At 36.8% G+C, this 15,144-nt stretch overlaps 3 protein-coding genes across 5 annotated transcripts; all 3 read right to left on the bottom strand.

Annotated features, from left to right (window-relative positions):
- Positions 1 to 1,409: 1,409 nt before the first annotated feature.
- Positions 1,410 to 2,821, bottom strand: LOC110856032 (trypsin-1). 2 transcript variants are annotated; one of them, XM_022104485.2, is made up of 5 exons: positions 2,608 to 2,821; positions 2,397 to 2,530; positions 2,203 to 2,333; positions 1,786 to 2,135; positions 1,410 to 1,706 (listed from the first exon to the last, which is right to left on the bottom strand). In XM_022104485.2, the coding sequence occupies exons 1-5, from the start codon at positions 2,687 to 2,689 to the stop codon at positions 1,543 to 1,545; spliced, it is 861 nt and encodes a 286-aa protein (XP_021960177.1). In that variant the 5' UTR covers positions 2,690 to 2,821; the 3' UTR covers positions 1,410 to 1,542. The 2 variants fall into 2 exon arrangements, with proteins under 2 accessions (XP_021960177.1, XP_021960169.1); XM_022104477.2 differs by having other exon boundaries at positions 2,397 to 2,533; positions 2,608 to 2,820.
- Positions 2,822 to 5,688: 2,867 nt separating this feature from the next.
- Positions 5,689 to 7,309, bottom strand: LOC110851995 (trypsin-1). The gene is made up of 5 exons (XM_022099986.2): positions 7,151 to 7,309; positions 6,940 to 7,076; positions 6,751 to 6,881; positions 6,120 to 6,472; positions 5,689 to 6,047 (listed from the first exon to the last, which is right to left on the bottom strand). Exons 1-5 carry the CDS (start codon positions 7,230 to 7,232, stop codon positions 5,767 to 5,769), a joined length of 984 nt encoding a protein of 327 aa, XP_021955678.1. The 5' UTR covers positions 7,233 to 7,309; the 3' UTR covers positions 5,689 to 5,766.
- Positions 7,310 to 11,385: 4,076 nt separating this feature from the next.
- On the bottom strand, positions 11,386 to 13,720 carry LOC110856015 (trypsin-1). Of its 2 annotated transcripts, none has more exons than XM_022104460.2 (5): positions 13,498 to 13,720; positions 12,882 to 13,018; positions 12,693 to 12,823; positions 11,790 to 12,142; positions 11,386 to 11,720 (listed from the first exon to the last, which is right to left on the bottom strand). In XM_022104460.2, exons 1-5 carry the CDS (start codon positions 13,577 to 13,579, stop codon positions 11,506 to 11,508), a joined length of 918 nt encoding a protein of 305 aa, XP_021960152.1. In that variant the 5' UTR covers positions 13,580 to 13,720; the 3' UTR covers positions 11,386 to 11,505. The 2 variants fall into 2 exon arrangements, with proteins under 2 accessions (XP_021960152.1, XP_021960160.1); XM_022104468.2 differs by having other exon boundaries at positions 12,882 to 13,015.
- Positions 13,721 to 15,144: the final 1,424 nt, after the last annotated feature.

Below are 15,144 nucleotides of genomic sequence, written 5' to 3'. Positions count from 1 at the left end.
TTAACGCCCGCCACTCGAAAAAGCAAATCGTAAAATTTGAAGTGTGGGCTGGTGTTCCGCCATCTCAAGATGGAATTTCTTTCGAATTTGGAAAAAATTGCTTAGTCTCCATAGTATCTTAATGGATAGGGAAGATGTGGTCGCTGCAAAACGATCCGTCCACATACTGACCAGCAAAACTGATGTCCATCTCCATCACGCCTCGACAGCAGCGCCCACCGTAACTCGTTACATGTAGTCCTTTTTTTGGAATCCTTGTCTCGTGAACCCCGTTTCTATCCACAATTTAGTACCTTGTATAGTGAGGATTTGACGCAGGATGACCATGTATTCAGGTGTTGTGCTTACACAAAATTTCTAGCCTCTTTTCAAATGCAGTCAAGCAGCCGTGTTTATCGAAAAAATCGCCAAAACCAGGTCGATTGTGAAAATTTTGTCCGAAAAGTGATTTTGATGGAACTTTTAGAAAGCTATGAGACCCAACTCACTGGTTTCTGCATGATTCTGCATAGTGGAACGACAGATTTTCTACCTTAGTCCATTAAATCGACCTGTGCGATTTAGGACTGCGTTACACTTTATTGTCGAAGTACCAGATTTTCGGGACATTCTTTTTAATACCGCATTCCAAATGATGGGTAGGAGTCTTGTGGGTCGTCCTGGATGAATTTAGTCCCATGTCTACTTCCGGTTCCTCCACAACTTAACAATATTTGAGGCAACCCAAATTTCGGAGGGTTTTCTGTCATTCATCCAAACCTTGAGTTATTTTAATAATTTTTTCCACAAATGAAGACGAACGTCTAGGGGACATTTTCGGAAAAAATTAGTTCCGAGAACACAACAACAACAAAGTTTTAGGAACGGGTTTGGGAATTTTTTGAGTCATCAGAAACTTTATGGCCACCATGTACGTACAAGTACAACAAGCAACATACTTATCTACATTGCACAGCAAGGTAACACACATATGTATACAGAAATACATAAATACATATATACATTTAGTTGTTTCAGGCCGGGAGGAGGAATTTAGCATTATCTGAACAATTTATATCATATGTGTCATCAAAGTTACTAATTCAGCTAATATTTTAACAAAATTTCATCTCGTCTTCCTTTAATGTTAAATATGTATGTATTCAATTGGTCTACATACAACCCAAGGAGTTATACATGATCAGTCCACAATATAAAAATTTCAAAAAACACCGTGCAGTTTCGGATCGGCAATATATGTTTGTATATATGTTTATCAATGAAATGAAAAAGGACCTCATCAAATTGCAGACATTATTTTCCTGATGGGCAATGACATATTGTAACATGGGTATTTTTTGGCAGAACATCGCATAATATGGAAGAGTAGCAAAATATTACAATTAATTAAGTTGATCACGGTGCTAATATTTTGTGGGTTTGCATTTTTACTATTTCGTTTCAAAATACTATTATATAAGCTATAGTTTGCTAAATTTTAATGAAAAACATTGTTACCATCGCGTCCTACATATGTCAGACTTGTCAAATGCATTAAATATTTTATAACAATTGGAAAATGCATGCCAAAAATACAGCAAATTTTGTGTGGAGTGCGACAGTGTTGCCAATATTTCCTGAGCTTCCCATCGTTTTAGTAATCCAGTCATGATAGTAACTTATTCTTGTGTAAACTCCAGGGTATTCTTGAAGCCCGCATTCGTTACCTGGAAATTTTAAATAAGTTTAAGCCAACGAATCCTATCGAAATAACCTGTCACTCGATTACTTCGTATTTTTGCATACCGTACGAAACTATGCCCACAACCGTCTTGTCTCCCGCGTTAATCAAACCGCCACCAGAGTCACCGGAACAGCTGTCTTTCCCGCCAATCCCCGCACAAATTTGCTGCACGCCGGTATATCCTGGACCATAGCCTTGGTCGCAGTCAACATTCGGTCGGAGTGGAACGGTCACCTTGAGAAGCTGGATACTGCTGGAGGGAATCCCATACTCTGTGTACCCCCAACCAGCTGTGATCAGCTGGTTTTCTGCGGTGGTAGCCTTATCCCCAATTTTGGCAGCTTTGACGACGTCGTCGAATTTGATGGAAGATTTTAGACGGATTAGACCAATGTCATTTTGAACGTTGTTTCTGTGAAGCATATACAATCTGAGCTATGTAGCAGAAAGTTTAATTCGACAATTGCATAATTACTCACTCGTTGTAATTTTCATGCACGAAGAAGCCCTCGACATCCACGATCTGTTCAGAAGCGTCAGTCTCATTTCGTAAATATTCTCCTGCTACGATTTGATATCCACGTGGCAGGTCTTCAAACATGCAGTGCGCCTGGGTGCAATACATATGAGTTAAAATAGCTGCTTTCGCAATAACGTCAAAATTGAAAATTACCGCCGTTAGAATCCATTCACTGTTCAAAATCGTTCCTCCACAAATATGTCCAAAGCCCTTCAATTGGATGGAAACGAGCCACGGGAATTCGCCTCTTGCGGCGGGACTGCCCCCGACGATCAATGTGCCAGGCCCTGCTTGAATTTTATTTTAATTGTTCAATTACTCGTACTAAATATGGGCTAATGTTTTATAAAGTATTCAAATATACCTCTTCGATCGACCTTAAAACTATGACATATTGTAAAAAGTGTCAGGGCACAGAGGAGAAATGGCAAATTTATCAAAGACATTTGTGAGTACTACACGTATGAAATAAATATGCAAAAAAATATGTGCAACTCTTATGCATGAAAATATATGTATGCATGCACGAGAGGTGAGAGATACTTAATAAAAATTACGATACTCATCTCTGGTTTATGCCGAATTTGATATGGCAGTTTGACTCAACAAGATGCATCATCAGATAAAAGGTGAATACCTGATAAAACAAAATTCTGCTCAATAACTTTATTTACAGTGCTCATATTTAATAATTTTTATTCCAACGGTCTTTATTAAGCACTCTTTCCCGGAAAAAACAACATATCATGACCGTTATGAAATATCAGAGATGGGCAAGATCAAAGTTTTTGGACATCAAGACAAAATATCAAGATAAGTTACGCAAAAAAAATGTCACAGATGAACATAAATCTGTCCAATACTGAAGTTAGAAGATCAAATACCAGATCATAAGATCAAATGAATACAGTGAATGAAGCCGAGATTTAAAACCCTGCCATCCTGAAAATATTTGTTCACATAAACCGATAAATACAGGCACGCGTTTTACGCATAGTTTAGTAATTTTTCGAACACTACAAATATGACACAATACCTATATTAGATAGTTATTCAAAGCTGACAGCATCAACATGGTTATAATTAAGTGTATGTATTTATTAATACTTACCAAAATCATTTGCTGTGATGTTTTAACTTTGGTTTACATTTCACTTCATGGTAACTTGCGGTTGCCGGGCATATAAATTAGTAACGAGTTCAAAACACTCGCATATATGGAAATACAAAAATAGATCGTCGTTGAACAACTGGTATGATTGATCAGGAAACAAATTAAATCTCATGTTTTGCGTTTTCTAAAATACAATTAGAGTATTGAACAAAGGCGAAAATTTACAAAAATTATCAATACTTAGGTTTTAAAACAATACTTTTCATATTTGCGATTTTAATCGTGAACTCAAAGATGAAGATCAATAGAAGACTGTAAAGATAAACTCCGTTTCACGCTGATTGATTGCACATTCAAATAGAATTTCAGCCCGGCTCCAATGTTAAGTAAATGGGCACGTGATTTTGACGGCAGAAATTCCGAGATCACTCAGGAGGGGAGGTTGTGTACTATCAACTCCCGGATCTCGATGCCCTTTGGATATGTTGTAGTGTCCCATGAATGTACAACAACCCTGAAGTGGTTTGATTCCATGGCCACATTTGCGCCCGCCACACCCACTCAAAGGTGCCCAAAAATCGCTTTCACTCCAGCTTTCACTCACTCAAATCCACCTCAAAAATCCAATTTTACTCCGATTTTCAAATTTCTTTCACCATTATACTCCCAGATAGTTGCTTTCTTATTTCCAATATCAAACTCAACTTTTTTGATGATTAATTCGCAGGCATAATTTGTTTTGTTGATTACTATAACAATGCTCATTCAGAATTTTAAATTTTAAAAATACTAAGAAATTCAAAAAGTTGAGTTTGATATTGGAAATAAGAAAGCAACTATCTGGGAGTATAATGGTGAAAGAAATTTGAAAATCGGAGTAAAATTGGATTTTTGAGGTGGATTTGAGTGAGTGAAAGCTGGAGTGAAAGCGATTTTTGGGCACCTTTGAGTGGGTGTGGCGGGCGCAAATGTGGCCATGGAATCAAACCACTTCAGGGTTGTTGTACATTCATGGGACACTACAACATATCCAAAGGGCATCGAGATCCGGGAGTTGATAGTACACAACCTCCCCTCCTCAGCGTGAAACGAACTTTAAAGTTCGAAATTCGGGTCAAAAGCTATAATATTTCTTGGTCTTTGATTTTGCCCACCTCTGTAAAATGTGTATTGAAATCACGACACACTTGAGGACATGACTAATTATGCAATTAATACCTCGTACTAAATATGACGTGCATATACATAAATATGCATATCCATATCACTTTAATGTGTGAGATTAGATAAAAATTAGTACGCCAAGTTGTTCAAAAGCACAAAAGTTAAACAAGCAAGGCACATAATCTATAGAATAAAATTCATACAAGTTGATACATTTATCTGATTTGTAAATATCTGCCTGTGTCAGGTACATAGAAAGGATGAATTTGTTTTTATACATATGTAAATATGTAAATAATTTACACTATGTGTTAATTTAATCACCTCGTTTAATGCGTCCACGAATGTGTCAACTAAAGTGCAAGGTTTCACTCGACTGCTAGATATGTATATTTCAAATTTCTCCATAAAATTTCTCCAGCTTATAAATTTTCATGCTCATCCTCATTAAAAATGCAGACTACATGTAAATCAGGAAGATTGGTTGCGTGCTGGAAACCCTTTTTTACATGACGCCAGGTAATGACAAGGCAAACCGTTGATCCCGAAATACTAAATCTCATGTAGCACTTATTCGATCACATACAATGATCTCGTCATACACAACTCCCTTAGCTAAAGAGAAATGAGTAAGTGATTGGAAATTCCAATTTGGAAGAGATCATAAAGTCCACGAGAAACATTATTTCAACAATTTGGATGAAAAAAATGGAAAAATTCTGGCAAACTAAATACTTGAAATTATGTAATTTAAGTTTTTTCCATGTGTAGTTACTAATTCCGCGAAAGTTTGAATGTTAAACATGCATTCACTTGGTTTACCACAATATAAAAACTTCAAGTATATCTTGGGAAAACATCGCGTAATATGGAAGAGTAGCAAACAATTCATGCTGCCTATACTTTTTGTAGGTTTACACTTTTATTTGTAGTTACAAATTCCCCACGAATATTGGAATATTAAACATGCATTCAATTGATGTATATACCAAATAATTAGTTATTATGTGTATATGTATGCTTTATATCAGTTCCAGAATATAAAAACATCAAATATATCTTTGCAAAATATCGCGTAATATGGAAGAGTAGCAAATAATTCATGCTGCCTATATTTTTTGTAGGTTTACACTTTTATTTACTACTTAGATACTTTACGTACTCAAAATACTAGTTTGCTTAATTTTAATGAAAACCTTGCTACCATCGAAACATACATTAAAGTTTTCAAATTTATTCAATATTTTACAACATTTGGAAAATGGATGCCAAAAATACAGCAAATTTTGTGTGTAGAGCGATAGTACTGCCCTTATTATCTGGGGGTCCAGTCGTCGTACTCTCTACTCGACTAGTTGTCGTAGTCGTCTTCGTGCTGTCTGTTGGACTAGTCGTCGTCGTCGTGCTATCCACTCTTCTAGTCGTCGTCGTACTCTCTGCTTTACTAATCGTCGTCATAATCCAGTCATGATAGTAACTAATTCTCGTGTAAACTCCAGGAAATGCTTGAAGCCCGCATTCGATACCTGGAAATTTTTGGCAAATTTAATCCAATGAATCCTATCGCAAAAACCTAGTACTCAGCTATTTTTGCATACCATATGAAACTATGCCCACAACCGTCTTGTCCCCCGCATTAATCAATCCGCCCCCAGAGTCACCGGAACAGCTGTCTTTCCCGCCAATCCCCGCACAAATTTGCCTTACGCCGGTATATCCAAATTCGCCATAGGCTAGGTCACAGTCAGCATTCGGTCGGAGTGGAACGGTCACCTTGAGAAGCTGGATACTGCTGGAGGGAGTCCCATACTCTGTGTCGCCCCAACCAGCTGTGATCAGCTGGTTTTCTGCGCTCGTCGTGTTATCCCCGATTTTGGCAGCTTTGACAACGTCGTCAAATTTGATGGGAGATTTTAGGCGGATTAGACCAATGTCATTTTTAAGATAATCGCTGTGAAGCATTATAAAATTATTGTTAGCTATGTGTCAGGAAGTTTTAGGTAGACAAATATCTAATTACTCCGGCGTCATGCAGTCATCTTTTCACAGTTTCGATTTCATACCAAAGCCTTTTCATAGTCAGGTATTACATAGTATGCGTTTATACAGTCGCAATTTAAATAGCAAAATGCAGCTATGAATCGCATATCCTAAGAAACTATGAAAGGCGTGACTTTGAAACGCTAACCAAACATAAAATCCAAGGCACTCTATGCATATATTACTCACTCGTCGTAATTTCCATGAACGAAGAAGTCCTCGGCATCCACGATCTGTTCAGAAGGGTCAGTCTGGTTTTGCAAATGATCTCCCGCTACGATTTGATATTCACTTTGATATTCTTCAAACATGCAGTGCGCCTGGGTACAATACATATGAGTTAGTTGCTTTCATGAAAATGCCAAAATTTAAAATTACCGCCGTTAGAATCCATTCACTATTCAAAATCGTTCCTCCACAAATATGTCCAAAGTCCTTCAATTGGATGGAAACGAGCCATGGGAATTCGCCTCTTGCGGCGGGACTGCCCCCGACGATAAGTGTGCCAGGCCCTGCTTGAATTTTATTTTAATTGTTCCATTACTCGCACCAAATATGGGTTATTGTTTACCAAAGTAATCAAATATACCTGCTCGATCGACCTTAAAACTATGACATATTGTAAAAAGTGTCAAGGCACATAGGAGAGATGGCAAATTTTTCAAACACATTTTTGAGTATTACACTTATAAAATGATTATGCAAAACTACAGCTCTTATGCATGAAAATATGTGAATGTATGCACGAGAGCTGAGAGATACTGCATAAAAATTACGATACTCATCTCTGGTTTTATATGCTTATGCCGACTTAGATAATATCTAATTATGGAAGTTTGACTTAACAGATGCATCATCAAATAAAAGGTGAATACTGATGAAACACAATTCTGCTCATTAACTGTATTTACAGTGCTCATATTTAATTCTTTTTATTCCAACGGTCTTTATTAAGTACTGTTTCCCGGAAAATACGACATATCATGACGCTTATGAAATATCAGAGATGGGCAAGATCAAAGTTTTTGGACATGAAGATAAAGGATCAAGATAATCTTCTCATTACGCTAGAAAATTGTCACAGATAAACATAAATTTGTCTAATACTGAAGATAAAAGGATAAAAGATCAACTACCGGATCATAAGATTATATGAATACATATGTACGTATACAGTGAATGAAGCCGAGATTTAAAATCCTGCCATTCTGCAAATATTTGTTCATACAAATCAATCGGTAAATACAGGCACGCGTTACGCATAGTTTAGTCATTTTCCGTGGTTATAATTATGTATGTATTAATACTTACCCAAACATTTGCTGTGATGTTTTAACTTTGGTTTACACTTCACGTCTTGGTAACTTGCGGGTGTGGGGCATATAAATTTGTGACGATTTAAAAACGCTCGCATATGTATGGAAATACATGAATAGATCGTCGATGAACAACTCTTATGATTGATCAGGAAACAAATTAAATCTCATATTTTGCGTTTTCTTGAATACAATGAGAGTACTGAATATAGGCGAAAATTTATAAAAATTATCAATATGATCAATAAAATGTAAAATGTATGTAAAAGGTTTTAAAACGATACTTTTCATATTTGCAATTTTAATCTTGAACTAAAAGATAAAGATAGAAGACTATACAGTTGACGGTTGAAGTTCGAAATCAAGATCAAAAGCTATAATATCTTGGTCTTTGATTTTGCCCACCTCTGTAAAATGTGTATTGAAATCACGACACATTGAGAACATGACTAATTATGTAACTAATACCTCGTACTAAATATCTATGACGTGTATATACGCATGCCCTTTTCACTTTAATTTGTGAGATTAGGTAAAAATTAGTACGCCAAGTTGTTCAAAAGCATAAAAGTTATCAAAGCACATAATCTATATATAGAATCAAATTCATGCAAGTCGATACATTTGTCAATATGTGCCTGTGTCAGGTAGAAATGATGAATTTGTTTTTATACATATGTAAATAATTTACACCATGCATTAATCACCTCGTTTAATGCTTCAATGAATCTCCTCCTAATAAATGTTCATGCTCATCCTCATTAAAAATGCAGACTGGTAAATCGGGAAGAAACTTTATTTACCTCATCACCCTTTTTACATGATGCCAAGTAATGAGTAATGACAAGACAAACCGTTGACGTTGACCCCGAAATACTAAATCTCATGATCATAAGTCTACGAGGAACATTATTTCAAACAATTTGGATACAAAAAACGGAATAACGCAAACGGCAAACTTGTTACAATCATGTAATTTAAGTTTTTTTTCTGTATGTCGTTGTAGAGGCATATTAAGGGAAATGTGCCATGCCGCGTTGCATCGATTTCATCGAATTAAATACAAAAATTTGGAAACAACATTTCCGTGGCAACCATTAATGTAGCATGGCTATTTTAGAATTATTTGAAACCACCACTCCCTTCAGAAATTATGGAAACAAACTGGAAAAAATTAGAAAGTCAATGTACACTAGGTAACAACATAACTTGCATTTGACATTTGACTTGTCCTATGAATACGAACGTTATGATGTATCAAAAGTTTCAAGATTCGAAAATTGGCGATTTTTTTTACCTACACTCTTAGAAATGTATCTAACTTAGCGCTGAGTTGCTTGCCTACATACACTGTACGGGGTATTGATAAGTCTACACAGGGTAAAGTGGCCAACCCTTCACCGGGTTTGCCCAAACTTTACTCTGTTTAGCCAACATTACTTGCGTTTACTCGAGCAAGAGTTGCCAATGCATATCTTACCCATGGCAGAGTTATCTGAGTTGGGCGCGAGGTCGGCTGGTAAACCACAAAGCACCTCATTCCACACTCAACCGCCTTCCGCATACGCTGCGAGTGTCATTTTGGCAGTGGAAATTTATTTATTTTCTGACCCCCATTTAATTTTAACCACCCCCACTCGAAAATGGCAACACAAGAAGTGCAAGGACTTCTACAGCAATTTGGATTACAAGAATCGTAAAAAATTGAGGGTAAATAGATATTTAAGTAATTCTTGCAAATTGTACAATAAATTTTATTCTTATAAATTTGATTTGAATTTTCCGTCTTATTTTCAGATCACCATATTACAGATGACGAATTACTAGAGCCATCGAAGGGGAGAGACGAGGGATGAAATTTTAAAATTGATAAATAATTAATAAAATTTTAAATTGAAATTATGTAAGCAAAATTAAGTAGATTTCAAGTTATTTGCATATACCGCTCTCACAGAAATAGCCCGGTACCGAGTAAGCAGTACTCCTATGAGGGTTACCAATGCGCAGTGCCCTGGCTGGAAGCGTTACTCCGCTGAGAGTAACGCTGTATTTTCACGGAGTAAAACGCGTAACTCTTTTGCATTTAAGCTCCCACGTACACCATAGAGAGTGCAAACACTATTAACTCTGGCATGGATAGAATTTTACTCCGTGTGGGGTTATTTATTCTTACAGTGCGGACAACAAACGCTGAAAATATAGTTCTTCTCAAGGAGAAAGATCTGGCATCAGGTTGTCAGAAGTAAAAGTGCGGGAACCATGAGTTTTTTTAATGATTTATGCGTACACTGTAAGAATAAATAACCCCACACGGAGTAAAATTCTATCCATGCCAGAGTTAATAGTGTTTGCACTCTCTATGGTGTACGTGGGAGCTTAAATGCAAAAGAGTTACGCGTTTTACTCCGTGAAAATACAGCGTTACTCTCAGCGGAGTAACGCTTCCAGCCAGGGCACTGCGCATTGGTAACCCTCATAGGAGTACTGCTTACTCGGTACCGGGCTATTTCTGTGAGAGCGGTATATGCAAATAACTTGAAATCTACTTAATTTTGCTTACATAATTTCAATTTAAAATTTTATTAATTATTTATCAATTTTAAAATTTCATCCCTCGTCTCTCCCCCTTCGATGGCTCTAGTAATTCGTCATCTGTAATATGGTGATCTGAAAATAAGACGGAAAATTCAAATCAAATTTATAAGAATAAAATTTATTGTACAATTTGCAAGAATTACTTAAATATCTATTTACCCTCAATTTTTTACGATTCTTGTAATCCAAATTGCTGTAGAAGTCCTTGCACTTCTTGTGTTGCCATTTTCGAGTGGGGGTGGTTAAAATTAAATGGGGGTCAGAAAATAAATAAATTTCCACTGCCAAAATGACACTCGCAGCGTATGCGGAAGGCGGTTGAGTGTGGAATGAGGTGCTTTGTGGTTTACCAGCCGACCTCGCGCCCAACTCAGATAACTCTGCCATGGGTAAGATATGCATTGGCAACTCTTGCTCGAGTAAACGCAAGTAATGTTGGCTAAACAGAGTAAAGTTTGGGCAAACCCGGTGAAGGGTTGGCCACTTTACCCTGTGTAGACTTATCAATACCCCGTACAGTGTATGTAGGCAAGCAACTCAGCGCTAAGTTAGATACATTTCTAAGAGTGCGAAGTAAAAGTGTGGGTACGAGGAGGTTTTTGGGGTAAAAGTTTCTGAGGGAGTGGCTTATACATATGGCAAGAGCCGTAACAAAATATAGTTACTAAGCAATAGACAAGTGAACTGAGAAATGATCCAGAATCCGAGTCTCACTCTGCCTCTCGCTAAATATGGAAACGGGTTTCGTAGCACATATCTCTCAGTAAATGTTAAACATGCATTCAATCGGTCTACTAACCAATGAGTCATTATGTGCTAATATGCATGCTTTATACAATATAAAAACTTCAAATATATTTTAGCAAATATCGCGTAATTTAGAAGAATAGAAAATAATTCATGCTGTCTATTCTTTTTGTAGGTTTACTTTACACTTTTATTTACTACTTCGTTTCAAAATACTAGTTTCCTTAATTTTAACGAAAAACATGGCTACCATCGAATCCTACATTTTTTAAATTTATTCAATATTTTATAACAATTGGAAAACGGATGCCAACAATACAGCAAGTTTTGTATAGAGTCCGATAATGTTGCCCATATTATCTGAGGATCCATTCGTCGTACTCTCCACTCTTCTTGTCGTCGTCGTACTCTCTGCTTTACTAATCGTCGCCATAATCCAGTCATGATAGTAACTAATTCTCGTGTAAACTCCAGGAAATACTTGAAGCCCGCATTCGATACCTGGAAATTTTCGCAAATTAAATCAATGAATCCTATCGAAAAAAATCTTTGACAATAATTTTTTTATACCGTATGAAACTATGCCCACAACCGTCTTGTCTCCCGCGTTAATCAAACCGCCCCCAGAGTCACCGGAACAGCTGTCTTTCCCGCCAATCCCTGCACAAATTTGCTTAACGCCGGTATATCCAAATTCGCCATAGGCTAGGTCACAGTCAGCATTCGGTCGGAGTGGAACGGTCACCTTGAGCAGTTCGATACTGCTGGAGGGAGTCCCGGACTGTGTGTAACCCCAACCAGCTGCGATCAGCTGGTTTTCTTCGGTGGTCGTATTATCCCCAATCACTCCAGGTTTGACAAAATCGTGAAAATTAATGGGGGATTTTAGGCGAATTAGACCAATGTCATTTTGAGCGCTGTCTCTGTGAAGCATTATAACAGGAGTTTTACCAATAAGTCGACAATTGCGTACTCCGGTCTCATGCATTTTATAGTCATCTTTTCATAGTTTCGTTTTCATTGCAAAGCCTTCTCATAGTCTGTGTTAAATTATGACGTAATGTACACAGATAATTTAATTGTAAAATAATTGGCAGACATTTCTATGGCGTTATATGTAGAAAGTGATAGACTAGAAAAAACTCGATACCGTTTTGGATAATTCTGTAAAGTAAAATAGTGTGCTTGTCAGAAATCAGACATTTGTGATACTGATTAATTTGCGTGGTCAATAAATAGTTCTGGGAGCGTATCTGACTTTTCCTCGAGACAAGTTTTCGTGTATTAATGAGTCAGAGTCTAGATCGGGTAGATTTAGTCGTCTTTCGAAAGTCAGGTATTACATAGCATGCATTTATAATACAGTAAATAGTACAGTAAAATGCAGCTATGAATCGCATATCCTAAGAAACTATGAAAAGCGTGACTGTGAAACGCTAACCAACTGTGAACTCTATGCATATATTTACTCACTCATCATAACTTTCATGCACAAAGAAGCCCTCGACATCCACGATCTGTTCCGAAGGGTCAGTTTCATTTCGTAAATGTTCCCCTGCTACGATTTGATATCCACGTGGTAGGTCTTCAAACATGCAGTGCGCCTGGGTGCAATACATATGAGTTAGTTGCTTTCATGAAAATTTCAAAATTTAAAATTACCGCTGTTAGAATCCATTCACTATTGAAAATCGTTCCTCCACAAATATGTCCACGACTCTTCAATTGGATGGAAACGAGCCATGGGAATTCGCCTCGTGCGGCAGGACTTCCCCCAATGATAAGTATGCCAGGTCCTGCTTGAATGTCAAAAAAATTGTTCAATTATACCAAAGATTGGCGAAGGCTATAGGATGACGCGAGATTTTTAATCCCACTCTACCTCTATTCAATGCCTTTAAATGTAAATTTCTAAAATTGAGTTTCATAAGGTTTGAGATAGGTAAATACAATCTTTGATGCTTTATGTAGTTTTTTAGTTAATTTTGGTACCTTGAACTTGCAAAAAATTGTCTATGTTTTGCCATTTTTCACATTAAATTTCCTAAAAAATAATTTTTTTTTCAAGTTCAAGGTTTTACAGTACCAACCAACAATTAACTTTGCATCTCAAAATTCATGAAGCTGATGACATTTTAGAAATTTGCAAGTGAACAGATTTGACACGGGTAGAATGAGATGACAAACTTATGACGCATCAATGCGTCATTGTACGAATAACACTTTAATCACTGATTAATAATCAGTATGCACCAAAGTATCTCGATTAATTCCATACCTGCTCGATGGACCTTAAAACTATGACATATTGTAAGAAACGTCAGAGCGCAGAAGATAGAAGACAAACCTTTGAAACACATTTTTGAGTAAATTACACGTACATATATACTAAATGTGCACCTCTAGTTTTACTGTTTATGCACGAAAATAATATATTTCTGAATGCGTGTTTGAGAGCTTGGAGATACTGGGTACAGTACAAATGATGATACTCATGTATGGTTGTATATGCTTTAACCGAGTTGCATCGGTACGGAAGCTCGGATTAAAGGATATGCATAATCAAATAAAAAGTGCTTACCTGATAAAATTAAGTCTGCTAAATATGTAATATGTGCATTGTGAGCTAAGTGTGTGCATTAAGTTATCTTTATTAGGTACTGACTGTTTTACGGAAAATGTAACATAGGTACTTATTATGACGGTCATAAAATACGTATGATTAAATCACGGCATATTTGATGAATTGATTAATTATGCAATTAATACCTCTTTCAAAATATGACGTATTTAAGTATGCATGTCTAATCACTTTAACCTGTGAGATTAGATAACAATTAGTACTCTAAGTTTTTTAAAAGCACAAAAGTTAAACAATCAATGTACATATTCAATATAAAATTAAATTTATACGGGTACACCCAGCAAGTCAATACATATTTGCATATGTCATATGAAGCTTAGCTCTGTGGCCCTATGTCAGTATGTGGTTGTGTCAGGCAGGAAGAATGAAGCTTCAGCTATACGTACAAAATAATTTACAAGGAGTGGGATGATGAGATTCACTGTAGACTAACTACTTGATTTTATGTTACATAAATGACGTGTCGATGATTTGGCTGCCGATAACATGATTTCAAGTAATACGATAAGATTACTAATAAACCCTTACAAACGAATATAAAAAAGTAGCGTCAGAACGATCGAAATTTCCTTAAAAATGACATCATATCTGACAATTGTGTATTTTTGACCCCTGACCTCGTCCTTATGGTCATGAGGTCAAAAATATTAACGTCCTTGAAATCGGGGTCAAATTTCCTTTAAAATGACATCCCATATGACAATTAAGTATCTTTTTGACCTGTGACCTCGTCCACAAGGTCATGAGGTCAAAAACATTAACGTCAATGAAATCGCGGTCAAATTTCCTTTAAAATGACACCCCATATGACAATTAAGTATCTTTTTGACCTGTGACCTCGTCCACAAGGCCATGAGGTCAAAAACATTAACGTCATTGAAATCGCGGTCAAATTTCCTTTAAAATGACACCCCATATGAAAATTAACCTGAATTTAATTTTGGACCACACCCCCCGGCGCTGTGGGGGGTGGTCCAATTGACCCCACTTTCGAACTCGGCCGAGAACTAAAAATTAGAAGCAGAATGGCGAAAACCGCGTTTGATTATCTTGACTCGTTCTGGAAATATCCTGCTGACGGACGGACAGACGGACATACGGACGGACAAAACGATCACAATAAGTAGCTGACGCTACTTAATAATGCGAATATTCCCCTCTATGCATGAGGATAATCTATATATTCCTTCCTATAGGTCGAGTGGGGTGGTTGGTTCAGAATTTTTGACTGACAAATATGAAAGACTGATTTGTTGACTAATTGTGCAAACCTTCTTTTCG

Source organism: Folsomia candida, unplaced genomic scaffold, assembly GCF_002217175.1.
Source record: "Folsomia candida strain VU population unplaced genomic scaffold, ASM221717v1 Fcan01_Sc001, whole genome shotgun sequence".
Lineage (NCBI taxonomy): Eukaryota > Metazoa > Arthropoda > Collembola > Entomobryomorpha > Isotomidae > Folsomia > Folsomia candida.
The sequence above is the reverse complement of the archived record's forward strand: the minus strand, read 5'-3'. Positions and strand labels throughout refer to the sequence as shown.

Bases quoted from the DNA above. Each gene is read 5' to 3' on its own strand.
- LOC110856032 (XM_022104477.2), bottom strand. From the start codon at position 2,689: ATGTCTTTGATAAATTTGCCATTTCTCCTCTGTGCCCTGACACTTTTT. The intron at 2,534-2,607 runs GTATATTTGAAT...ATAAAATTCAAG, and splicing joins TTTTAAGGTCGATCGAAGAG to CAGGGCCTGGCACATTGATC. The intron at 2,136-2,202 runs GTGAGTAATTAT...TATGCTTCACAG, and splicing joins GTGCATGAAAATTACAACGA to AAACAACGTTCAAAATGACA.
- LOC110851995 (XM_022099986.2), bottom strand. From the start codon at position 7,232: ATGTGTTTGAAAAATTTGCCATCTCTCCTATGTGCCTTGACACTTTTT. The intron at 6,882-6,939 runs GTAATTTTAAAT...TATTGTACCCAG, and splicing joins GTGAATGGATTCTAACGGCG to GCGCACTGCATGTTTGAAGA. The intron at 6,473-6,750 runs GTGAGTAATATA...AATGCTTCACAG, and splicing joins GTTCATGGAAATTACGACGA to CGATTATCTTAAAAATGACA.
- LOC110856015 (XM_022104460.2), bottom strand. From the start codon at position 13,579: ATGTGTTTCAAAGGTTTGTCTTCTATCTTCTGCGCTCTGACGTTTCTT. The intron at 12,824-12,881 runs GTAATTTTAAAT...TATTGCACCCAG, and splicing joins GTGAATGGATTCTAACAGCG to GCGCACTGCATGTTTGAAGA. The intron at 11,721-11,789 runs GTATAAAAAAAT...GAAAATTTCCAG, and splicing joins TGTGGGCATAGTTTCATACG to GTATCGAATGCGGGCTTCAA.